The sequence below is a fragment of the Aedes albopictus genome, chromosome 3 (genome assembly GCF_035046485.1).
Source record: "Aedes albopictus strain Foshan chromosome 3, AalbF5, whole genome shotgun sequence".
Lineage (NCBI taxonomy): Eukaryota > Metazoa > Arthropoda > Insecta > Diptera > Culicidae > Aedes > Aedes albopictus.
The window spans coordinates 360255481-360283029 of NC_085138.1; the positions used below are offsets into that span (position 1 = coordinate 360255481).

The 27549-nt window shown below is 38.6% G+C and overlaps 1 protein-coding gene across 2 annotated transcripts in view; it reads right to left on the reverse strand.

Moving 5' to 3' along the window:
- LOC109428893 (patched domain-containing protein 3) overlaps nucleotides 1–27549 on the reverse strand; it is a 318076-nt gene that overhangs the window by 87548 nt on the left and 202979 nt on the right. For both annotated transcript variants that reach the window (XM_062855392.1, XM_062855391.1), the window contains exons 4-6: nucleotides 22799–23013; nucleotides 14082–14443; nucleotides 13605–13768 (exon numbers count right to left, since the gene is read on the reverse strand). In XM_062855392.1, the coding sequence (XP_062711376.1) occupies nucleotides 13605–13768; nucleotides 14082–14443; nucleotides 22799–23013 (741 nt within the window). The remainder of the gene's footprint in view (nucleotides 1–13604; nucleotides 13769–14081; nucleotides 14444–22798; nucleotides 23014–27549) is intronic.

Genomic DNA, 27549 nt, shown 5'->3' on the forward strand with positions numbered 1-27549 from the left:
GTTAACATACCATTTTTATGGAAAAAGTTTCTTTTAAATCATGTTCAAAGTTTCTTTGACTTATTATCTTTTGAATGAAACCTAGGGTTTTGAAATCGGACGCAAATTGGCGGAGATATGGGCCTAAAAAAATGACATGTTTTTGAGGGGGTGACCCCAAACTTTTGATCGGGAGTGTATATCCCGCTACGAAAGAGGCCGGCGGGCACGCAGATCGAGCTTCTAGTAGAGGAGGTGAACACGGTGACTGCAGTCGGCAAGATCAGAGTATGCTGGGCGTCTAAAGGCCCCGACAGGAGTAAACTCTGCAGGAAATGCGGAGTAGAAGGCCACATCGCCAGGAAGTGCAACGCGGCACTAAAATGCTTGTTCTGCACGGCGAATAAGGGTCACACGACAGCCGGGACTAAATGTCCAGCCTCACAAGCCTCACAACTGTTGCTGTAGCAGTCAATCTCGGAGTCGAGTACAGACATCGCTTCCCTCCCGATAACGGGAACAGGGTAGCGGATAAGGCCAGGCTAGCGGCAATCTGTAGGTACAACCGGTCATTTTCCGGACCAGAAAATAATTTCCACGTCGCACGAGGGCCTCACAATGGCAAGGATCAACGGGGTGTACTACTGCAGTTGTTATGCCCCCTCCCCAGGTGTCAAGCGCACTAGTGGAATTGAGTCCCGTGATCATCGGTAGAGACTTCAATGCCGGGGCGATTGAGTGGGGCTTACAACTAACGCAATAGGCTGGGCTTTACTCGAAGCTATCGTTAGACCAAATGTGGATGTCGCGAACGTAGGCGACAAAAAATCCCTACAGTAGGAACGATGCAGAGTCCATCATTGATGGTCTTTTTGGAGCCTGGATCTAAACCTTAGCTCGGATTGGAGCGATTGCTTGTGGAGGTTAACACCGACAATATATCTAGCGATGATCTAGTCGGAACCCTTAGTCGTGCATGTGCTATAAGTAGAATGTAAAGAGCTCGCACCGATGAGGATAGAATTGAACGAAGTGAGGCCTACAGGACGGCTAAACTGGCACTGAACAAAGAGATTAAGAGCGGGCGTGCTTCGGAAATCTTTGTCGGGCAGCCAACACGACCCTTTGGGGTCCCCTGAGAAGTTGCAGAAGATCGTGGAAACGCTGTTCCCGCGCTAAGATACCAAGATTTGGGTTTGATTTGGCCAAAGTGTACGCTCCATACCAATTTAAAAAAAAAAGTGTGGACGAAAGTCTACGAGCGGGGAGGGGGAGTCTGAGGTGGCCAAAATTTAGTATACGTGGTTTTTTAACAGCCCCTAGTGGTCACCGCAGGCGGGTGCACGATTAGCTCTAAGCGCTTACTGCAGCATTTGGGAGTCATGATCGACGATAAGCTGAAATTCGGAAGCCACGTAGAATATGCCTGCAAAAGGGCAAGCATGGCTATTATGGCATTGTCGAAGATATTGTCAAAAGTCTCGAGTAAGCGTAAGCTGCTCGCGGCAGTAGTCTCCATACTACGGTATGGCGCAGCTGCATGGTCGAACGTGGTGGTCAACCGAAACGAAAAGCGACTCGAGAGTACGCATATGCTGATGTGCCTTAGGGTGGTCAGCGCATACCGCACGGTCTCAAAGGACGCGGTATGTGTACTAGCGGGCATGATGCCCAGTTCATAGCACTAGTGGTGGCAGATAATGAAGAGTGTTTCGAGCGTCGCTCGACATAAGAAGCACGAGACAGATCGCCAGAAAACCGTCTATGTTGAAGTGGTAGAGGGATTATAAAATAAACGATATAAAGTTGACAACGAGAACGATGAAAGAAATGTAGAAAAATAAATGAAATATGAAATAAACAACGTGTCGATTGAAAATGTGAAAAAGACAGCGAAAGCGTGACAAGACGACCTGGCAACCGGCAGAGAAGTTGACCTAAGATCAAAGACCTAAAGGCGAGAAAACAAAGCGTTCAATCAGATGTTTCCAATAATGTATCACATCCTTTCAATACTAATTATAAAAACAAAGGTTATCAACAATATATTGACTCAAAACAAGCTCGGCGTTAATTCCAGGAAACACATCTACAAAGTAATGAACTTTCTTTCCCCGAGAGACAAACCGCAGTAATCACCCCAACAAACAATACGAAGACCTTGACAAAGTTAACGAACGATTCCACCACGGCAGAGCACGTCGACCAAATAAAACAGTCCTCCATGGACTGAAGAAGGCGGATGCCACCGTCACACCACCACCACCGTGGGGATGACCGACTTGGCCAGCTCAGAAACTGCGCGCTTTATCCGTGAGCATTCGGGTACCAGACCTGCATACCAATCAATGCAGCAGTGCCGATTGCCGAGAGACATGACCGCCGTCCACCTCCATCCACCTTTGGACACTCGGTTCTGTCCAGTTCGAGCTGGCGCGCAGCAACAGTAGCGCACCTTTTATGCACATGCGGAACGATTTGCCCAATCGACCGTCAGATTCGTCGGTGTCGTTGGTCGTTGCGTGCGATGAGGCGGGGGTGTTGATCGTCATCATACACGACATGACACCATCCACTGCATTGATTGCTGTCACGCCGACGACCGACCGTCGTCGTCGTGGTGGCACGCATTGTTTCACGGGTCGACGTGTCGCACTAGGCTATGATTTGTGGTGTGGTGGACGGTTGACGGCACGGCACACGCAAAGGCATTGTTCTTGATCCATGGATTATCATGGGTATCAGTAGCAACAAAGGTGTATCTCGAAGCGATAACGATGACACGACACTGACTGACTGACTGCATGTAGGTACAACATCTCTGCAGCTAGATCGGCGGCGTGTGAAGATTGATATCTTCTGGGATGGGAAGCTGTGTCTCTAAAGTCTGATGACCGCGAAGGTAGGTATTCAATTGTTTTCGTCGTGCGGTTGGGTGACAATGACTTTCCCCTGAATGAGTCACGTGAGCTGACTGACAGAGGCAATGATGCATATTCAGTGGAACGTATTGTGGTTTAAGTGCATGTTAAAGCTGAGCTTATAGGACACATACTTGAAATATTTTTTGATAACACGGTAGGGTGACAATGGGTATTATCGGCAGGTTTGTTCTCTTCGTCATGGGGGGTTTTTGTCGGCCAAATTGCCTGAAACTTGGCTATATAATTCAGCTTAGTTGGGAAGGATTTGAGACCAACTCTGAGTTCAATAGGTTGCAAAAAACCCCCTTAGACGAAGAGAACAAAACAGCCGAGAATAGGTAGTTTCTTCTATATGAAATCTTATAAACGCCACTTTTTTTATAATCATCCAGGAATAGTTTTCTTCTCGTCTTTTCCTCTACCTGTCATCACCTAGTCATATTTTCGTAATTTTTGTCTTTCTACCGTTCATAATTTTGTCGAGTTCTTGTCTTACACTTTGCATCCTTTTATCTTCTAGCATTCTCGTCTTTTTCTTTCATGTCTTCATGTGTCTACCTGCTTTCTAATTCTATTTACATTCCTTTATGTATCTTTAAAAGTTTTCTTAGGGTTTTCTAAGTTTTTCTTTATTTTTGGGTCGTCCCGAGTCTTTTTAAGTTTCTCTGACTCTTACTGAATTGTTCGGGAGTCTATTTGAGTCTCTCAGAGTATTCCTGAACGAAGAACTATTTTAATTCTTTGAGATATAAAAGAGTGTAGTTAGAAGTGAAACTGTAATTTACGTTATGTTTGCCTAAATTAATAAATATAAAGGCTTAAAAACTGAGAAAGACCCAGAAAAGCTAAGAAAGAATCGAAAATACTCGAAAACACTCAGAAAGATTAATAAAGGCTCAGACAACCTAAGTAACATTCAAAATGACTTATGTTGACTCAGAATAGTTCTGGAAGGAAAAACTAAAAAAAAAAAATAGACATAAACGCTAACAAAAACAGATAAACTTAACATTATTGAAAAAAAAGTTCATAAATACCCAGAAATGCTAGGTAAAACTCAACACGGTTTAGCTAGAAACAGAACAATTAGGTTTAGAAAAGCCTCAAAAAGGCTCAGACATACCAAGAATGACTAAAAAGGACTTAGAACGGCATAGAAAGACTAATATAGATTAAAAAATACTCAGGCCCAGGTCTCTAGTTAGTCTAGTGATTACGACTATAGCTCGCCAATCCAGAGACGGCAGGTTCGATTTCCGTTCCAGTCGAGAAAATTTTCTCGACTCCCTGGTATAATGTATCATTGTACTTGCCACACAATGTACAAATTCATGCAATGGGAGGCAAAGAAAGCCCTTCAATTAATAACTGTGGAAGTGCTCTAAGGGTCGATTTCTTCACCTCGGCTTAACCGGTAAGCCAGGCTTACCCATATGGTTAAACCTAGTTTAACGTTTAAGCCAGGGCCCTGCAGGGTGAAGAAATCGGCCTAACACTAACTTGAAGAGAGGCAGGTAAAGTTGCAATGCGAACGTCGAGCCATGAAGAAAAAGTAGATGAAGAACAAGAAGAGAAAAAAAAAAGAAGAAGAAGAAGAAGAAGAAGAAGAAGATGAATAATAAGAAGAAGCGGAAGAAGAAGAAGAAGTAGATGAAGAAGAAGAAGAACCCCGAAATACTGAAAAATACTCAAAAGGACTCAGAATGACTTCAGTGAAATTTAGGAAGACCAGGAGGCTTAAAAAAACAAAAAAAATACTCCACAAGGATAAAAAACATTCAGAGAGGCTTAGTAAAACTCAAAACGACTTGAACAACTCAGAAAGGCTCAAAAAACAAAAATATACCATGAAAAAACTTGTAAAGACTCAGAAAGACTGCAGAATCTCTAAAGGACTCAGAATGACTCAGTTAAACTCAGTAAGATTCAGAAGCATAAAGAGACTCTTAAAGACTCAATACTGATAAATAGTCAAAAAGACTAAATAAGGTTCAGTAAGACTCAGAGCGACTTGAGTAACACAGAAATAACTCAGAGCCTTTTTTTAGTTTTTATGATTCTTGTTAGCTCCGAAAGACTCTGAAAAAATAAACTTAGTAAGACACAGAATGTCATAGAAAACTAAGAAAAACTTAGAAACCTCAAGAAAGCTCAGAAAGCTTCAGAAAGGAAAAGGAAATCTCAGAAAAACCTAAAAAAAATCTGAAAGACATAGAAAGGATAAAAAAGATACTCAAAAAGATATTAAAAGACTCAGGAAGATTCCGGGAGGTTCAGATATATTTAGAAATGCTTAACCTTCATCCAGCCAACGTACATTTTCCACCTTCGGAAAAGCACAAAAATGGTCATAACTTTTTTGTTTTTCGATGGATTTTGATGAAATTTTCACAACTTCCCGAAAAACTCTTCTAGTTTATAATGCCGGGGACATGGGTACCTGGTCCACACGGTTCCGGAGTTATTCCGGATTGTCTTGGGGTACCAAAATTGGCCACATACTTTGCGCAACGTATATCTCAAGATCCCGATGAGATAGAAGTATAGTGTCTTCGGCGAATTTGTTCAGCAGGTTAAGAACTAACAGGCAACGGCGACTTTGGTTCGCAATTCAGCCGCTAGGCGGCGCCAGTGTCAAAAATGTTCCAACCCTCATATCTCAGAAACCTGATAAGATAGAATGATGCTGTCTTCGGCAAAATTCTTCAGCAAGCTCAGAACTATCTGATAGTATGGTCTTTGGTTTGGAATTCATCCGCTAGGTGGCGCATTGTGTCTGAAAAATTCCAACACGTATATCTCGATACTCTGATGAGGTACAAGCATGCTGTTTTCAGCCAAGTTGTTCAGCAGAGTAAGAACTATCTGGTAATGGCGTCTTAGGTTCGAGAATCGTCCGCTAGGTGGCGCCAGGGTAAAAAATCTTTAAACTTCTATATCTCAGAGTCCTGATAAGATAGAATGATGCCGTCTTCAACAAAGTTCTTCAGCAAGCTAAAAACTGTCCGATAGTTGAGTCTTTGATTTGTGATTTATTCGCTAGGTTATTCGGTACACCGTCTTTTAGCCCCTGCAGACAAATTTTGTCACCCCACAATATTGCTCCGTTTTCTTTTCCGGGAATGTATCCGGAAATTTCTACAGAAACTCTTCCGGGAATTTTTCCAGGAATTTCTTCGAGAATTTCTCTAGAAATATCACCGGGAATTCTTCCATAACTCCTGCGGAATTTCTTTGGTAATTTCCCCAGGAATTCTTCTGGGAATTTCTCCAGGAGTTCTCCGGGAATTCCTCCGGATTTCCTCAGAGAATTTTCCCAGGAATACCTCCATGAGTTCCTCCGGGAATTACTCTATGAATTGCTCTGGGATTTTTTCTAGGAGTTCCTCCGGGAATGTTTCCTGGGAATTCCTTCGGGAATTTCTTCAGGAAATCCGCCATGAATTGCTTCGGAAATTTCTTCAAGAAATTGTCCGGGAAATCCTCCAGAAATTCTTCCAGGAATTCCTCCAGAAATTCCTCCGAAAATTCTTCCGGGAAAACTTCCGGTTTTTTTTTCGAAAAAATCCACTCGGAATTTCTCCAGGAAGTCTTCCGTGACTTTTTTTCAGAAAACCCTCTGAGATTTTCTCCAGGAATTCCTCTGGGAATTTCTCTAGGAATTCCTCCTTTGTTTTCTCCAGAAATTCCGCCGGGAATTTCTCCAGGAATGTCTCAGGAAATTCTCCCTGGAATTTCCCCAGAAATTCCGTTTGGAATTTCTCCAGAAATTCCGTTTGGAATTTCTCCAGGAAATCCTTCCATTTTTTTCCTGGAATTCCACAAGGAAATTCTTTACGATTCCCTCCAGGAACTTTTCCAGGAATTCTTCTAAGACTCTCATCAGCAATTCCTCCGGTGATTTCTTCAGTTATTTCTCCAGAACTTTTTCCGGGATTATTTCCAGGAATTCTTTCGGGTATTTCTCCAGGAATTCTCCCGGGGATTCCTCCAGAGATTCATCCTGGAATTTCCTTCGGGGAGCCTTCCAAGAAGGAGGATTCCCTGAAGAATTTTCCAATTACCGGAGGAATTCCTAGAGAATTTTCCTGAGGAATTCCTGGAGGAAATCCTAGAGGGATTCTCAGAGGAATGTTTGGTGAAATTCACAGAGGATTTCCTGAGACTATCCCGAAGATTTCCTTTAAAAATTTCCGGAGGAATTTCAGAAGAGTCCCCGGAAGAATTCCTGAAAGACTTCCTGGAGGATTTTCTGGAAGATTTCCAGTAGAAATTCCCAAAACAATTCTTGGAGGATTTCCTGGAGAAACTCCCGGAGACATTCTCGGAGGAATTCCTGGAGAAATTCCCAGAAGAATTACATGAGACTTTCCCGGAGGTACATATTCGTAAAGGAAGTCCTAGAGGAATTCCGGGAGAAATTCTCGGGTGTTTTGCGAGAAAAAAAAAATCCCGGAAGACTTCCTGAAGAGATTCCTGGCAGAAATTCTGAGAGGATTTTCTTGATAAAAAAAAAACCGACAGTTTTCCTAAGAAAATTCTGGATATATTCATGGAGAAACTCCTGGAAAAATTCTCGGAGAAATTCCTAGAGAAATTCTTGGAGAAATTCCTATAGAACATCCCGGAAGAATTCCTGAAGAAATTCCCGGAATAGCTCATGGAGAAATTCTCGGAGGCAATCATGGTCAAATTCCTGGGAAAATTCTAAGTAAAATTTCTGGAGAAAATCTCGGAAAGAAAGTCCGGAGGAATTCCTGGAAAAAATCCCAGAAGAATTCCTTCAGAAATTGCCGAAGGAATTCCTGAAGGAGTTCCTGATGGGAGTGCTAGATGAAATCCTGGGGAAATTTCCGGAGAAATTCCTGGAGGATTTCCTAGAGGATTTCCGGGAGGAACTTCTGGAGGATGTCCTAGAAGAATTCCCGGAAGATTTCCTGACTAAATTCTTGGAGGAAGTTCTTGAGGAGTTCCCTGTGAAATTCATGGATAAATTCCCGCTGGAATTCCCAGAGAAATTCCTGGAAAAATTCCAGGAAGAGTTCCTGTAGAAATTCCTGGAGACATTCCCGGAAGAAAAAAAGGAGCAAAAAAAAGCAATATTGTAGGGCGACAAAATTTGTCTGCAGGAGGTCAAAGACGGTGTTGAAGTATTGCCTCTTGTACCACCGTACTCGACCGTTACTATCCTGCCAAATGGCTCTTAGCTTGCTGAACAACTATGCTGAAAATGGTATACTTCTTGTTCATTAGGGTGTTCATACAAATATTTTCTCAATACTTGACGGAACCTATCGAATAATATCAGAACCAGATACGTCTTACTTCCTCTTAACTTTTAGAACAATTTTCTGGACGTTTTCCGATTTTTGAGATAAAATTTTTTGTATGTTTTGATTGCTAGTGTCATTAGCGTCGCCATTGCCGGATAGATCTCAACCTGCCGAACAATTTCACAGAAAACGCCATGCTTTTAGCTTATTACAGTAACGAGATACACCTGTTTAAATATTATACACAAGGTGCCAAGGTGCCTAACGAATAAATCACGAATCAAACACTCAACCATCGGACAGTGTTTAGTTTGTTGAAGAACTTTGTTGAAGACGGCATCATTCTATCTTATCAGGATTCTGAGATATAGAAGTTTGAAGATTTTTGACCCTGGCGCCACCTAGCGGACGATTCTCGAACCAAAGACGCCATTACCAGATAGTTCTTACTCTGCTGAACAACTTGGCTGAAAACAGCATGCTTGTACCTCATCGGAGTATCGAGATATACGTGTTGGAATTTTTCAGCCACAATGCGCCACCTAGCGGATAAATTCCAAACCAAAGACCATACTATCAGATAGTTCTGAGCTTGCTGAAGAATTTTGCCGAAGACAGCATCATTCTATCTTATCAGGTTTCTGAGATATGAGGGTTGGAACATTTTTGACACTGGCGCCGCCTAGCGGCTGAATTGCGAACCAAAGTCGCCGTTGCCTGTTAGTTCTTAACCTGCTGAACAAATTCGCCGAAGACACTATACTTCTATCTCATCGGGATCTTGAGATATACGTTGCGCAAAGTATGTGGCCAATTTTGGTACCCCAAGACAATCCGGAATAACTCCGGAACCGTGTGGACCAGGTACCCATGTCCCCGGCATCATAAACTAGAAGAGTTTTTCGGGAAGTTGTGAAAATTTCATCAAAACCCATAGAAAAACAAAAAAGTTATGACCATTTTGTGCTTTTCCGAAGGTGGAAAATGTACGTTGGCTGGATGAAGGTTAATTAAACTTTAAAAGACTCAAATAGCCTCAAAACAATTCAAAAGGGCTTAGTAAAAATATCTGTCTTAAAAATAAGCAGAAAATTCAGAAAGGCTGAAAAGGACTCAGAAAGATCCAAAATGGCTCAGAAAGACAAGTTGGACTCTAAAACAGAGCAACTGACTCAGAACCATCGAAAAAGGCTCAGTAAAACTTCAAGAAACTCATAATGCTTTTTATTTCGTGACTCAGAAGGACTGTAAATGACTAAGGAAACACATAAAGGCTAAGTAAGACTTAGAAAGACCCAGAAAAACTCAGAAAGGGTCAGAAATAGTTATTAAACGACTCAAATAGACAATTCAATTGCTCAGAAATAAGCGAAAAGGTTTAGAAATGCTAAGCAAAACTCAAAGAATCGCAACTAAACTCAATAATTCAGAAAGGCTCAGGAAAAAAATCTTAAAAAGACTCAGACTTACTGAGAAAGACTAAGGAATGCTTATCAAGACTGAAAAAAGACTAAATAAATCAGAAAGACTGGAAGAGATTCAAGAAGACTCGGATGACTCATTAAATGTCTTTCATGAAAATCCAGAGACTCAAAGAAAGTCAATAAGACTGAAAAACATTCAAAGATATCGAGAGAGAGATGCTCAGTTAAACTCAATGCGATTTGAACAAGTCAGAAAGACTCAAAATCTTTCTTTCTGAGTCTTTCCTACACTGAGGATACTGTTCGTATGTTTTTCATAGTTTACATCTTATGAATCAGTTATTTTTATTTTTTTCATCATTTCATAGTTCTCGTATGCTTTTCATACATTGAAAAGTGAAATCCATAAGACTTATCGTATGAAAAATCTCATAAAAAGCTTCGTATGAAAATCATAAGATGTGTTATGAAACACCATTGCTGAAACACAACTAACCTTTTATTGGCTTCTAACCACATAAACTTCCGAAGCGTCTTTAGACGTATGAGTAAAGCACGCGCTCGCCAACCTTGACGTTCTTGGTTCGATTCCAGGTTGCGATTTTTTTAAATATATGCAACATATTTCATAAAAATATGTATGATAGGTATAAGACATAGTTTCAATTTTTATACGTTATTGGTATAATTTTCATACGTGAGTGTTATGAAGTTTATACAGTAACAGTATGACAATAATAGTTGGCGCTTTGAAACTAAAATCATAGTTCGTAACTATGATTTTCGCAAGAAATTCTTGTAACAAAAAATCATAGTTGATTCGTATGATTTTCGGAGTTGCAGTATCCTCAGTGTAGCCTCTCTGAATATATGTTTCAGTTTTTTTGAGTCTTTCCTCAATCTTTTTTTGAGTGTTCCTGAGTCTTAAGCAGTCTTTCTTAGCCTTTCTGAGATTTCTAAGTTTTTACACGATTTTCTGTGTCTTTCTGAGTTTTTTTCCTAAGCGTTTGAGAGTTTTTCTGAGTCTGTATGAGAATCTAAAAGATTCAAGAAAACTTAGAGAGGTCAAGAAAAAAAATATGGACCGCCAAGAAAGATTACTAAGCCTTTCACATTCTTTCCGAATACTTCACAGTTTCTTAAGTCTTAATCCTCTTCGCGTATTCTGGATTTTCCTGAACTTTACTGAGTCATTCTGAGTCCTTTTGAGTCTTTTTCAGTATTTTTGAATCTTTTTTAGCCTTTCTATGCTATTTTGGTGTTTTCTCATTCCGTGTCAATTTTTCTGAACTCTTTCTGAATCTAATGAGTCTTTTAGAATTTTATTTAGAATTTATGGGTACCTTGCTAAATCTTTCTGCGTTTTGTCAAGTAGTTTTGAGTCTCTCTGTTTTTTTTCAGTCTTTCCGCGTCTTTTTAAGATTTCTGGGTCTTTCTGAATTGTTTTGGGTCTATTTGACTCGGTCCTAGTCGTATTCAGTAAGCCTGAGTATTTCTTCGCTCTTTTGAACTTTTTTGAGCCTTACCAAGACTTTCTGAGACTTACTCAGAGCCTTACATTTTGAGTCTTACTCAGTATTTCTTAATATTTCTGAGAGCCTTTCTGAAACTTCTCAGCCTTTCTCTGTTATTCTGGGTCTATCTGAGAATTCTAGAGTTTTATGAGCTTCTTCAGTCTTTTTGAGCCATTATAAATCTTTCTCAGTCTTTCAAAGCCATTTTGAGATTTCTAGGTTTTCATATGTTCTTCTGTGTCTTTGAGTTTTTTTAGCGTTTCGGAAATTTTCTGCTTCTAAATGAGAAGCACAAAAATCATAAAAGCTCAGAAAGACTGAACTGAAAAACAAGACCAAGAAATACTCTGAGTCTTTCTAAACGTTATTCCAAACCTCAACCTGTTTTTTCCCCAGTTCTTCTGAATATTTTCCAGCCTTATTATGTTTTTGTTGAGTCTCTTTGAGTCTTTCTGGATCGTTCTAAATTTTACTGAGTCATTTACTTCTTTTTGAGTCTCTTTCAGTTTTTTTAAGTTTTTTTTCTGAGCCTTTCTGGATTGTTTTTTGTGAGCCGTTTTAATTTTTCCTGAGCATTTTAATTTATTTTGAGTCTTTTGTATTTTTTACAGTTCTTCTGCGTCTTCTTTGATTTTCCTGATCCTGAATTTTCCATTTGATTCATTTTCTGAGCATTTTCTGAATATGTATGGGTTTTTCTCAGTCTTTCTGAGCCTTTCTGAGTTGTCTAAGTCATTTTGAGTCGTTCTGAGTCGTAAACGTTAAAATCATTTAAATGAAAAGAATAAAAAAAACTTTCTGAGTCTTTTGAAGTTTTTCCAAGCCTTACTAAATTGTTCTGAGTCTTTTGGACTCTTCTAGAGTCTTACTAAGTATTTCTGAGCCATTCTGGATCTTTCTAAGTCATTCTGAGTCGTTTTCGGCCTTTCTGAGTCTTTCTGCTTTTCTCTTGCATTGTCTATTTTAGTCGTTTTGAGTGTAACGAAGCACTTCTAAATTTTTCTGAACCTTTTTTCAATTTTCTGAGTCTTTTCAAGTCTTTTTGAGCCTCTCTATTTTGTTTCTGAGCCTTTTTGTGTTTTTTTCAGACTGTTTTTGAGTTTTTCTGAGTCCTCCTCAGCCTTTTTAGTTTTTTTGAGTCTTTTTTGGTCTTTTCTGAGTTTTTCTGATCCTATCTATTTTTTTACGACTATCTATTTTTTTTAGTTTACCAAATTTTTTTTAACAGTTCTAAATTCTTCTGAGCCTTTCTGAGAATATCTGGTCTATTTTGAATCTTCCTGAACTTTATAAAGTTGGCTGTTTCTTTGTGTGGATTTTAAGTCTTTTTGAGCAAATCTGTTAGTATCTGATACTTTTCGAGTATTTATTTTAACTATTTCCGAGTTGTTCTTGAGTTTATCTAAGTTCTTTTGAGTCTTTTTCAGTTGTTTAGTATTTCCGAAAATTTCTGAGTATTCCTAAAGATTTCTAAATGTTTATAAGTTATTCTGAATTTCTTTTAGTCTTTTGAATTTTGAGATTTTTTGAGTCGTTATGAGGCTTTCTGAGTTTGTATTAATCTTTTTAAGTTTCTCTGAGTTTCTCTGACTATTTCTGAATATTCTGAGTATTTTTGAGTATTCATAAGTCGTTTTTAGTCTTCATGAGTCTTACTGAGCTATATGAGTCATTCTGAGTATTTCTAAGCCAGTTTGAGTCTTTCCAAGTCCTTTGTTCCGTTTTGAGTTTTTCTGAATCTCTATGAGTCTTTCTAAGAATTTCTAACATTTCTAAATCTTTCTGAGGCATTCTGTGCCTGTCTAAGTTTTTTGAGTCTTTTCGAAACAGCCTGAGTATTTTTGATATTTTTAAATTATCTGAAACGTTTTACTGAGTCGTTTTTAGCACTTTTCGTAAGCATTATTAGTTTTTTCTTAACATTTTTTTTCTTCCTAAACCTATCTGTGTTTTGATTTTTTTAGTGTTTCCGAGTCTCCTCAAGTCTTTCTGAGTCTTTCTTGGCATTTTTAAGCCTTTGTCAGTCTCTCTGACGATTTCTGAAACATTTTCAGCACTCCTCAGCCTTTCTGTAACATCTAAGTATTTCTGAAATCTTCTGCACCGTTCTGAGTTTTCTGAAGTTTTATAAATTTCCATGGGACTATTTCATTCTCCTTGAGTTTTTCAAAGTCAAGTCATATGGTTGTCCTCTAGTCTTGTTTTGTTTATTTTTTTCATATTTTTATCGTTTTATTGCCGTCTTTTGCATCACTTGTATATTTTATTTCGATTACAAAAAAAAAAAAGAAAATATTCCCTCTTTTTCCGTGAAATTGCATTCGTAAAAAGATTTTCTCGAATATCGTATATTCCAGGACATCCGAGAAATGTGATACTACCTTACATACTACCATTCACATATTCCCTGAGAGTATCTGAACGTTATTCAATTCTTGTTCCAATCACGAAAAAATACCCAAGTAAATCTTATCACCTTCCCCAACTTACCGATCATTAGAAACGGTGCCGCCAAATTGATGCCGATGAACTCGATGTCCAGGTACATGGCCAGCCCGAAAGCGGCCATCGTCGCCATCACCGCCGACACATTACCCATCAGCCCGAGCCACGGCTTCGACCGAACCACGTCACCCATCATACACGTCACAACACTGCCGGTTTGAAAAACGAAAAAGAAAGAAGAAAGGCGTCAAGTCAAGTCGTGATGATTCGATTCAAAATATGAACTTCAAATGCTAATGCGCCTAATGTATCTTTCCCTCTATTGTAGAACCATCACGACTAGAGGTAATTGACGGCGGTGATGTGCAGTTTCATCGGTTTCTAATTTGATTTATTAGTGCCCGGCCAAAGAAAGACCTCAACGTCCGACCAGGTGAGAAACCGCCGCCACGCCGGGGAACCTTTTGTCGTCGTGATTCGACAATTAGCCTTGATTTAAAGGCTTTTCCCCAACACACTCACCTGAAAACCGCCATCAGGATGAAGGTCGAACTAAAGTACGGCACGACCGTTCGGGTGTTCTTTTCCAGTTCGTGATCGAGCGTACGCGACGCGAACCGAGCGACCGAGATGTGCTGGAACACACCGTTATCTTCCGCGTAACCGACCGCGTCGAGGAAGGCCTCCTCCCAAGCGGCACCACGCGCGTCCTGCCGCTTGGAGTCAGCCGTCACGAAATACACCAGCTGCAGCGACGGAACCGAAATGATCAGGTTGTCCTCCGAAACTTGCGTCCCGCCGAAGAACACCGGAAAGACGTGCGCGTCCCACGTCACCGGGTTGAACATGACCGGGAAGGTCAGGTTCAGTTCGCCTGCCTCCACCTGGAAAGTAAATGAGTTATTGAAAAGAATTAGAACAATATTATAAAGTTTTGAAAATTTTGGAAAATAATGAAAAATATGAATAGATTTTTTCTTTCAAATGTTGTATGCAATTTAATGTACCTAACTTCAAATGCATAAAACTATTGAGTATGATTTAGTGATACCCAATATTTTGATTAAATGGATTATTTAGAAATTAATCCAGAAAATTACCCTTTAATTACTTCGAAGAATCATTTGCAATTTTTGGTACGAATTACAAAACTTATTACTTATTTCACATGCATGCAAGAATATCGGAAGAAATACCTAAAAGTAAACCGATTCCCGGGAGAATTTAATGAAGGAATATCAGAAAGAATCCAGAGAGAAATTCCAAAAGAAATTCTCGGAAGATTATTTTAAAGAATCCACAAATAAATCTTTGGAGGAATCGCTAAAAAAACCCGGTATAAATAAATGACGGAATCCCGGGAGGTATCAATGCGAAGTTTTGTAAGGAATTTCTAAAGGAATCCCAGGAGGAATTCCTGAAGAAAGCTTGAAAGAAATCAAGAAGTCCGGGAGAAATACCAAAAGCAATTCTTGGAGAAAACCCAGGAAAAGTTCTGAGGGAATCCTTGATGCAGTATTGGGAATACATCGTGGAAGAATCCTGGAAGAAATTCATAAAGCGATTGCGGGAGAAAGCAGAGAAGACAAATAATATTTATGAAGGAATCCCGGGAGCAATCGACGGAAGAATCTTGGTGGAATTTCAAACAGATATAAAAAATCCCCTAGAGAAGACCATGACAAAATCCTAGACGAAGTTAAGAACGCATGAAAGCATCTCAAAAAGAAAACCCCGGGAAAGATCAATGGAGGGATTCCGAAAAGAATCCCAAAAAGATTCCCATGGAAATCAGGAAAGCAGCCGAAAGAAATTCCGAAAAGTCCTGAATGAAATGAATGAAGAAACATGGTATATAATGTCCAATAGTATTCCACGAGCAATCCTTGATGGAAACTCAGATGACATTTTTGAAGAAATCCCTAAAGGAATCCCATGAGAAATGCTTGGGAGAAGGAAATGAAGGAACCTGTAGAATAATGATTGAAGGAATCTCATGAGGAATCCTGAGTTGGACAGATTCCTACAGGATTCTATGGAGGAATTACAAGTTGAAACATGGTAGGAGGATTCCATAGACAATTGTAGGGTGTAATTCCCGAAGAATTTCATAAATGAATCTCTGCAAGAGGCCTTGAAGGTTGACCAAGGTATCCGTCATACACATGACATGAAATGCGCAAACAGATATCAAAACTTATGGTATGTTGAATGGAAGATCGATTATGGTATAAAAGTAAAGGACGATTATCAAACTAAAATTGGATTTTTTTTAATATCTCAAGAACGCAATTTTGAGGTCAAATTTTTTCCTTACGGTTCTGGAATCACAAGTTTAGTCTAGAAAAGTTGTTGGCGTTTTGAAATAGGGCACTTAAAGAATGTGTAGCAGCTGGTGATTTCTAGAGATGCCGAGAGGGGCTAATGAACTAAAAAACTGGATTCTTTGAAAGCACCTGAAGATTCTAGAAACAATAGAAACATGTTGGCGATTCGAAGGACAAGATGGTATTTTTTTGGGAAACAGAAGGATGGAGTTGGAGTTTCAAGAACAAACTCTCTATGACATTCTACCGGATATCTCCAATAATACTTTCGGAGATTTCTCTGAGAATTTCTCCTGAAATTCCTCCAAAAATGCTCAAAAAGTTGATCCAGAAACTGGTCCATAAGTTGTTTATTCAGATATTTTTCCAAAGGTTCTTTTACCATTCATCATGTAGCAGTGAATCAAAATTCAACCATCTCGCAACAATAACGACAATGTCGCAACCTGAATTTGTTGCGACATTCTACCCAATGCGACATACGTTTGTCCCAACTTGAACAGAATAGGACAAAGATCGTACACCACGAGTTTAGAGATTTTTAAGGCTTGCATTGTGATTTTCGAGCGGTAACTTCGAATCGGTAAACACTGCAACGCTGCTGAAGATGTATCATCAAAAATTTCGATTTTGGTTTGGTAATAATTGATTATTCACAAGTTGAAAAGTGCGCAACTAATCAGGCTCCGTTTTGTCTGCAACAAAAAAAAATCGAGATCATGTCATTATCTGTTACCAGTTGGGATAAAGAGTAATCGCCGCGTCTTCTTTGTTGCTTGTTTTGTGCCTCTTTTGTCTGACAATTTTATTCACTGTCCTGTAGAGATTTCTTTGGGCATTATCAATAGATGCTATCCCATACCACCAAGTAATTTCTCCAGTGATTTCTTCATGAACTCTAGTAGAGAATCCTCCATGATTTTCAGATTAATCGAGACTGTTCTTCCAGAGATTCCACTTTTGGATTTCCTAAAAAAAATCCCTAGTAATTATTATCAGAATTCTCTCCGCTTCTTCTGAGCATTGTCTCAGAGATTATTTCAGGTATTCCTTCCGAGGATCGCCGTGAATTTCTTGCGAAGATTCTACCAAAAGTTACGCCAGGAATACGATTCTTCATGGAATCATCCCAAGAATTCCTCAAGGCTTCTTAAAATAAAATACACTACTTTGTCTGCCACCAAAGGTTGCATAAACGATCACTAATATTAGGCAACAGACAACACTTCAAAGACAAACAGGAATTGCACAAAGATATACGCATTACATCGTATAGAATACTACTTATTTTAAATTACTATTGCAGACATGTACGGCGAAAAGACAATTTTCATCGCATATGATGTTATTTTATGAACTTATTGCGATGTATCCAGTAAAGTCGTATAAGAGTACAAATCAACTTGTGTAAGGTAGAACTGCACCGCAATTAACGGTATTCCTATGTTTTATTGCAATGAACATAACATATTCTCACAAAATATTATTTACTGCGATGATAATACGACTTCACTTGTTTTTTGTCTCATTATGACATGAGTGTAATCAGTTTCGTACCTTTAAATTCCGCCCTATGTTGCTTATCCTTTGACAGGTACGCGTATTTCGACTACCACTTGTAATCTTCCTCAGTGTCAGTCAGTGGATAACTGACACTGAGGAAGATTACAAGTGGTAGTCGAAATACGCGTATCTGTCAAAGGATAAGCAACATAGGGCGGAATTAAAAGGTACGAAACTGATTACACTCATTAATAGAGCGTATTCTGCTTAGAGGGTTTTTAAAGTCGGTACAAGATCATTATGACAGTTTAACTGGCATAGATGTATGAATTTAATCGCATAACTGCACAAATTAACTCGTTAAAGTATACATTAAAGCTCGCATAAGCATTAATCGTTCATGCTAACTTTATGTAATATGTGATAACAATGAAAGAGCTGCTGTTTTTCTACAGCTACAGTGCCAAAAAGCTACGAGAAAGTGAACAGCCATCATTGTGCTTACTAAATCATCCTTTTTGTTTTCGTGGTTAATCTACAATGAGTGGTGCTAGCCAGGAAGTGTAGTGGACACTATGCGGAAAGTCTCGCTCCGTTGTTTCCTCCACTATTGTACGCACCCAGCCAACACACGATCGCATATGATGTTGAATAGGATGCTGAAGTGGAGGCGATATGCGTACACTGCACACGCGGTCAAATGGAACCATGTACGCATATGGCCTTCGGTGGGCTTCGTGGCCGTGCGGTTAGCGGCGGCAGTCGTCTAGGCGTATCGTAAGTCTCGGAGTGTGGGTTCGATTCCCGCTCCAGTCGGTGGAAACTTTTCGTCAAACGAAAAATTCATCACTGGGCCACTGGGTGTTCTGTGTGTTGTCCGTTGTCTAGTGTAAGTAATGCGTTCAGTCTGTGCAGCCTCTGGCTGAAGACGGTGTGAATTGATTTGTCTTTCAGAATTGTCTTTAGCATCCTATTCAACATCATATATGACTTCGTGTTACCTGGACATAAGACACTTTTGCTGCATCTTATGCGATGTAACTTTCCCGCATAATGGTACGTATAGCACGGTCATAAACTTCATTGTATGTATGTGCAAATTGGTTGTGCATTCACATTCAGGGGACCAGTGAAAGGATTATCTACTAATTCGGCGAAAAATTTTCTCACACTGGATCGGGAACCGAACGTTCACTTTGTGGCACTCACAACACGTCAAAACGACTGATGCCTCTAGTCGAACGCCCACGAATTCCACTGTCTTCCAGAGATTCATTCAGAATTTCAAGGTATTTCAGAGAAATTACAATGAAGTCCTCCAGGAATTCAAAAAAGGAATCCTTCAGGTAACTAATACAGCGTATTTTTTAAAGAATTTTACCCCAACTTCTTCACTGCAGAGTTTCATCTTTAAATTCCATGATAAACTGCTTTGGAATTACCCCAAATGTTTGTCCATGATTTTTTTTTCGATATCCCTTTAGAAATCCCTCAAGGAATATTTCAATGTACTCCTTATTACGAATGCTTCCAGGAGTTCCTCCTAAGATTCCATTAGCAATAACTTCATTGCATTGCATTTTTTTAAAGATACCTTAGAAATTCCTTAAGAATCTCTTTTAAGATAAACTCTTTCTGAGATTCTTCTAAAACTTCCACCAAGAATGGGAACACTCACTCGCTATTTTCTCGGAAAAAAAATAAAGGTCGAATAAGCATATCAGCGTTATGACAGAGCTATGAAAGCTCTTTCATGACTTTGATGTGCGTGAGCGACCCTTACCTTGTTCGTTAACTTTAATATAAATCTGAAAGATAAAAATTCTCCATACACTGTTACACTGTTTATCGATACCCTGCTTCTGAGCTGAGATAATATCAAGTGAGTGTAGCTCTTTGAAAGTGAGTGTTCCCATCCCTGCGATATTCAGAAATTACTCTAAATTCCTCCTCGAATCCCTTCAAATATTCATCAAAAATTCCTTTTGAGATTCTTCCAAAAATTCACCGGCGATTTCTCAACAACATCCACTATGAGTTGCGTTAAAGATTTTCATAGGAAATATTCCAGAAACTTGTTAAGATATTCCTGCTGTATTTCTCTTAGGGGTTCATCCAGAAATTCTTCCAGAAACTTCTCTCAGTAAATTCTTCCGCAAATTACTTCGAAAATTCTTCCAGGAATTACTCCAGAGATTTCTCCTAGGTTTTTTTTTAGAAAATCATCATTCTTCAAAAGATTAGTTCACTTCAAGATTTACTCCAAAAGATTCATCCAACAATTCCTCCAGAGATGGCTCTAAAGATTTCTTTGGAAGATATTAGAAAAAGCTTTCTTCATGAGATTCTCTAAGTGAATTTGCAGTAATTGCTCCAGAGTGTCCTCTAAGGTTATTTTATCAAAAAACTGAATCAATACAGATTTTTTTGTATCCCCGTATTTGACGGTATAGTAGACACCGAGAGTCCTAGATTTCATTAGAAACTAAAAAGGTACTACTTCTTGACTGTTTTTAATTTTCAATGATATATAATTTTCTAAAACTTGTGTGAAAATGATTTTTTTTTATAAATTCTTTAGTGTAAGCAGTAATTTATAAAGGTTTTTTTTATTAAATTTATTAAAAATAACTTCAAATTTTATGCTTTCTGAAGAAATCTGTACCACATTTGAAAAATCTGTATTTTCCCGTATTCTGTATCTTATCTGTATATAAGGTCAAAAATCTGTATAATACAGAACAATCTGTATATCTGGCATCTCTGCCTCTAAGAGTAGAATTTATTTGGATATTTGTGCAGTGTTTTTAAAATTCCTCTAGAGATTGTTCCAGAAATTCCTCTAGAGAGTTGTTCTTCGATGATTCGTACATAAATTCTTCAGACACACGCTATGTCCAAAAGGAAGTATTATGAAAATCGAATGTACCTCAAATGTTATTTCCTAGGATCGTAGTTTTGGACCTCTAGTTTCAGAATCTGTGCGGTTTAAAATATTTCATCTTGGGATTTTTGATATTTTTGATTTTTTTCCTATTTTTCCATACAAATACCGAAAAAAGTCATTTTAAGGCCAATTTTGTCCCATATAAAAATGTATGGGAAAAAAACCCAAGATGGATTATTTTAAATCACACATTTTCTGACTCTAGAGGTCCAAAAATATGGTTCAAGCGAATAGATTTTGAGGTACATTCACTTTTCATAATACTTACCTTTGTACATAGCGTGAGACATTCATGCAGAAGTCCTTTAAAGATTCCGCCATACAATATCCCCAAGAAATTCATATGGCTATTCACTCGAGTAAATCCTTGAGAAACTGCTACATAGATTCCTCCATGAACTGATCCAATAATTCATCCACAAAACTCCACCAGAAAAGATTTTTTTCCAAAATTTTTCCAAGCATTTATCAAGGAATATCTGAGTTAATTTTAACTCATAGCTAGTTCTTCACAAATTTGAATGAACTCCTAGAAAGTTCTAAACGAAGTCTTGGTAAAATTTCTACAGAAATCTGTGGGAGAAAGCTTGAAGGAATTCTTGGTTGAATACCTGGCAGAATTTATGATCCTCCAGGGAGTTCACTAAATTTGCAAAAAATCTACCAGAGATTTTTTTGGAAATTCCATAGATTTTTCATCTGGTATTCCTTCAGAAATTCCTACAGAAATTCTACAGAGATTCCTCCAGAAATCTTTTAACGATTTCTCTATAATTGTTTTCTCCAGAAATTGATTTGGCTAGACATATTCCTAAAAAAACCTGCAGAGAACTTCTCCAGAAAGTTTTTTTTCTCAAATTTTTCCAAGAATTTATCCAGCAATCTCTGAATGTATTCCTAGATGATTTCAAACGATGTTTCGAAGGAACTTTTGATGGAATTCCTATACAAATCTTTGGGAAAACCCTGGAAGAATTCCTGAATAACAACATCTGGATTTTAGCATGAATTTTCGGAGTTATTTCTGGAGGGAAGCTTTAGAGCATAGCTTCCCAACCTTCGTTTGGCGACCCCCCAACCGCTTGCAGGCACGCTTCGATTGTTTTACGAAAAACGCAGCGACGACAGACTGGGGGGTCGCGAGAGCCAAGGTTGGGAACCGTGGCTTTAGAGCATTATCTGAAGGCAGAAATCCTTGCAGTTTCCAGGTAGAATCCTAGGAGAAAAACCTGAGAATGATTCCCGGTACAATCTCCGGAGGAATTTCCGGAGGATTCCCTGGAGAGATCTCACAGAATTTCATGAAAAAAAAAGTTATGACACCACTTGAAGCATAAATTTTCATCCATTTACAACACGGTGGCGTCTATAAACATTTCTTACTTGGGACAGAGAAATAAGAAAATAACAAAATGACATTTTTATTTCTTTTTCTTGTTCCTCGTTACATCCCTGGTGGATTTTCGGGAGATTCTTTCTCGAAGAACTCGTTGACAAGTTTCAGGATAATTCCTTGAAGAAATCCATAGACACCTTGGAAAATGTCTAGAAGAATTACTGATGGAACCCTTAGAGAAATCTATGGATAGATCTCAAGAGGAAACTCTGACAAAATGTTTAAAGAAATTCTTGGATATTCTCCTGGAAAAAAATCTATTAATCTATTCCTAGACGCATACTGGACATGTCTTTGGAGAAATTCCTAGAGAAACCCCCACAGGATTCTCTGTATCCCAGGAAATCCCTGGAAAAAACCCTGGACTCGTGGGTAAATCCTGGTGGAGTTTCGGGAGGAATCTCTAGTGAAATACTTCCGCGAACGATGCTGGGTCATTAGGCCGAATGGTCATCAGGACGAATTGAAAGTTAGCCTTTTTTTACATTTTCCAACAATTTTTGCCAAAAACTAGGTTAACAAAGAAACTAGAAAGAATAGCCTATGTTTTAAACAAGGAAAAATTTATGAATTGAATTTCAGCAGTTTCAGCGCCCAAAAACTATTTTAGCAATGATACTAGAAAGAACAGCCTATATTTAAAAGAAGGAAAAATTCATGGGTAAAATATCAGTAGATTCAGTATCAATAAAGTATCTTCGTGCCTGTCACACGATACACATATGCAAAATGGTCATTTGCAGAGGAAGCTCTCAGATAATAACTGTGGAAGTGTTCATAGAACACTCCATACAAGCCCCGGGATCCCGGGATTTACCGGGATATGCTACAATTTTTATTTCGAATCCCGGGACAAGGAAAATGCCCGGGAAATGGACACTCTAATTAGAACGTTCGAGAAAACAGGACGGACATCGCTCTTGACAGACGAAGATGGTGCACTACTATCCATATGCTCGACGCTGGAGTAAAGCAACCATGTAGCACCCAAGTTAAATATTTCAGCAGGTTGATAATTGTGATCATCGACTTATTATATCTATGAAAATAAACCTCCCGAACTTACCTCCCCAATAATCTGATCCAGGTTCAGGATGTCGTTGGTGAAGCACTCGTTCTCCCACCGGGCGCAAACCTCCCGGTACGTGAACGTATCGCCATCGTAGTGAACGGTGGCATTCTGGATGATCCCATCCAGCAACCGAAGCTCTTCCCAAACCTCCGTCCGGAGCAGATTTTTGTCCTCATCCTTGGCGACGATAATCACTCGACCGAAGCGACCTGTATAGAAAAATAGGAAAAAAAACGCTGGTTTAGTATACAACGCGCTTTGCAGCGAAACAGTAAAGCTATCAATGCAGAAGGTGTCATTGCTCCCGGTGGCGAAGGCGTTTGAATATCTGTGTTAAGTAACCGGTAAAACATCATGCAATCTACGTAGATACGTGTATGCAAATCGTATCGATAACATTGTCGGCTGGCTAGGTCTAGCACACGTTGCTACTACGATACCTCTAAAAGCACGATACGTGCAATAAAACAACCGAGAGAATCTTCATTAGGGGTATACCTACATTGCATATGATCGCATTTTTTTGTGCATCCACCCCGCTAATTAGCCTGCGTATCTTTACAACTATTAGTATGTTGCTTTGAGAAGGTGGTCTACCAGCCAGCAGACGCAAAGCAATTCCATTCGTCGGACGGACGGCAGTAAGGTACCCCACTGGCAAGGTGTATCTATGCCAGTGCCACTGCAAATTGACGAGAAGCGATCATCAACGCGAGCGCGGCCGCGGTAGCAGCTGATGATGATCACGGTCAACGTTCAACAGACACCGGTGCGGTGAGCGCTCATCGTTCGTTCCACCTAATCGATCATCGATCAACCAACCAACCAGCGCGGTGCGGTATGTCTTGAGAGCGTGCCGAGGAGATTTGTTTACAGGCCCCCTCGTAAAGTCTCTAAATTAGTCGGTTTTTGTTTCGTTCGTTCAACCATGCGTTGCTGCGTTGCTCATGTGTGTGCTGTTGTGCAGAGTAATCGATTTTTGTCTTTCAAGGATCATCGATTTGCAAAGCTCGGTGAACTCGATTGCATTGAGTCACGTGAGCCGATGGATAATTGGACTTTGCTTTGCGAAATATGTTCAATTTTCCGAAATCAAATTTGTCGAAAGTGAAATTATTGGTTGCTTGGGCAATTTACAATGTTTACTGTAACTGGTGATCGGTAGTGGTTGTAGGAATAGGTTTGCTGCCCTCTAATGAATAAAAACACATATGCTATATGCCAATAATTTGAGGAATGGTATTACCCAGTCAACCATTGATCGTATAAGATGTCGTATAAGATGTTAAAGTGGAGGCGATATGCGTACATTTTTCATGCGCTTAAATGGAGGCATGCACGCATATGGCGTCCACTTTATCAACCTTATGCAGCATATTAGACGATTACTGGTTGTCTGGGTAGCATATGGCATTGAAAGACTATAAGCATTAACCATGCACAGGGGATGTGCATAAACCACGTAGTCATTTTTTCTGGAAATACTCGGAAATCCCCCTCCCCCTCCGCCACGTTGTCTTTTGTTCATGATCCCATTAACATTCACCAAACCATTTTTTAAGATAAAGTTAAACATTCCAATGCAATATGCGACTGAGTTAGACATAGCCTCAGACTTAGTGAAAAAGTTCAAGTGCGTAGAAAAGATTAAGATAAAGGTCAGATTACGATGCATTTTCAGATCAAAACAAGTTCACAAGTATAAGCATAGGAAATTTCTTACGTAAGCTGCTTCTCGTTATTTTGATCTCAAGCTTACATGTGTGATTTATTAATTATAGTTCAGAACTCAGAGATTCCTAGATAGATGATCTAGTGTATATCTCAAAGGCGAGTATTGAAATTTCTCATAATGGCTGCTATGTGACTGATACTATGGGAACGAACCGGAATCAACTTCTAATCGATAACAAATGCCTAAACCAAGCACATATTGTGGGACATAGTTGGAAGAGGAATGCATGGTGTGACTTTGAAGGGAAGAAACAGAGTTGCGCTGTTTCAAATCATTTTGTTTTTTTTTATAAGCTTGTATGAGGCGTTTAATCCTTTGGAGACGGTATTTTCGCCTTTCCGGATGCAACCTCGCTGGTCTAGAACATGTTTGTAAAGGTCGGTTTTCACGGCTGGGCAGTAAAAGTTGTTTTAAAGTGATCAATTTGACACCGGATTACGGTAACGAAAGAAAACATGATTTTTTCATTGATTGTGTTATCATTATTATACCGATATCTCAGCTCATGAAGGAGATAGCTAAAAACTGTCTTCATCCGAAATAATCTACACAAAATTTGCTATAAAATAGGGGAATTGTGAATCGCAGGAAAATTTTTAAAATCCTTATAAATTGAGCATTTTTAAAAAATTTGGTGAAAAAAATTGCGATTTTTTGATATTTTAACCTTTGCCAAATATATAAAATCAGCTTTGATGACCTAAACTCCCTCCAAACTTTGTTTGCGGGACCCAGAACTATGATTTCCTTTGATTGATGACTTTTATTTCTTTTATTTTTCAACTCATATTAGCATTTTTTCGGTAAAAATACCAAAAATCGTCCATTTTTCATAAAATCGAAGCGTGCAATCTCTAAATATTTTTTGATTGAGTTTTCATGTATGGAACTATTGTTGCTAGGACCCTAATCTATCATTCTAAGGGTGAGCAAGTTAACTTTTTGACACTTTTCTATTTTGGGACACCTTACTGGGCAGGGGAAATCGTGATGATTTTTTTTGTTAATTTTTGGTTTCGAAAAACATTGATTTTTTTTAGAAAATGGTCACCACAATGACGAAATAAAAATCCACCAAGTATCACGATATTCGGAAATAAACTTCATATATCGACTGTATATACTGTATTCAATTTGAGACTTAATTCGTTTTTACATCTTTTTACGAGATTCCAGAATTTATGAAAAAAAAATAATTACACATATTTTAGTGAAATTTTAGGTAAATATCCTTTAGATTTTTTTTTTTGAAAAAAAAAAATGCATGGAAGTCGTCATTGACCTTTTTGTCATCGTGAACGAAATTGATGACGATTATATCAATGACGCGTTCTTTAATTTGACAAAGTGTATCACCATAAATTTCTCCGCTGTCTATCAACCGATTCGGGTTCTTAAGGCCCTAAACAAAAGCTACTGCACCCTAGAAGAACGCTTTTGAATTTCATTGCGGTTGGACATTTTGTAACCGAGATATCTTTCGGGGAGTACTTTGGCGAAATACAACTTAACTTTTTAAGAGGTCTTTGAAAAATTCTTCATAATAAATTGACCAGCCGTGTGTCAATCGATTTGAGTTCTCTCATCAGCAAATGAAAGGTGCAGCATCCTAGTAGTATGCTATTGAATTTCATTCCGTTCGGACATTTTGTTTCCGAGATATCTTTCGAGGAGTACTTAGGAGTAATAAAATTTACGCTATTGAGTGATTTTTGATAAAATGTATCATAATAAATTTCTCAGCCGTCTGTCAACCAATTCGGGTTCTCTTAGCATCAAATGAAAGCTACAACATCCTCGTACAATTGTATTGAATTTTATTTTGATTGGACATTTAGTTACCGAGATTTCTTTTGAAGAGTATTTGGGAGTAATCGCAATAAATTCCTTTTTGCCCTTCTTACACCCAAAAATCACAATCATACATACGAATAATACACAGTGTTGGTAAAAACTCAAATTCTCAAATCTTATGCTTGAGTTGTTTCACGCGCGATTCTTGACTCGCCAAACTCACTGCCGAAAAAATCATGCATGAGTTGACTCGCGATTTCACTCATTGCGTTATTTCTTGGTGTTCTTATTATTTACATCGAAGTTTTTAGGATTGCATGATAGAACAAAAGCAAAGCTATCGTACAACAACATTGGATGTCGTTCAAATTGATTTGGATTCATTTTACAAGCGAACGAGATTTCGGCGCTTGACTCGTGAGAGCGAGATTTTGCATGAAAATCTCGCGCGTGAGAAAATGATTCACAATCGCGCGCGAGTTTACTCACGCAGGAGCGGTTCATGAATGAGCTTTGAGTGTGATTATACCAACACTGATAATACAACAATAATTTTAATAAGTGTTCTGTTCACCATAGGTGGATTAATTCAGGTTTATATTGAATAACGCAGCAATATCTCCAAAATCGGTTTTCATACACAGTTAGAGGAAGAGTCTAGTCTCTCCTGATTTTTTCCTTGTGGAAAATGTGTACCATTTTTTAAAAGCCATTTTTCAATATGCCGTTTAACGCTGGTTTTTGAAAAAGTGAAATGGGAATCCATAAGGAAAAACTCGAAAGCTACCTTGATCCGTCTTCTAAATGTGTAGGAAAACCGTTTTAGGACACATTGCTTTGTTACTTGATAAAAAATCAAAATAAAAAAAATAGGAAATGCATGCAGTTTTGCCTTGAGGAGAGTTTTTGAATATTTTTGGCAATTAGGGTTTTGTAGGATTAGAATTCCCCTTGGCTTCTCATCCTGAAGAAATTTTAAGAATATGAAGGTATGACTTATTTATAAGTGGGAAAATATCTACAAAATTAGAATGTGTGGAAATTTTTTCCAGTATCATAATTGATAACATAAAGAATTTCTACAAAATAAAACAGAAACTTTGTTTAATGAACTGAGAGGGAACCTCCAGCAGGGTTCACAAGAGAATGTTTTTTTTTCCTTCAAAATCCTGATTGAATTTTGGACAAGTTCTCTGAAAGAAAAACAAAATATTCG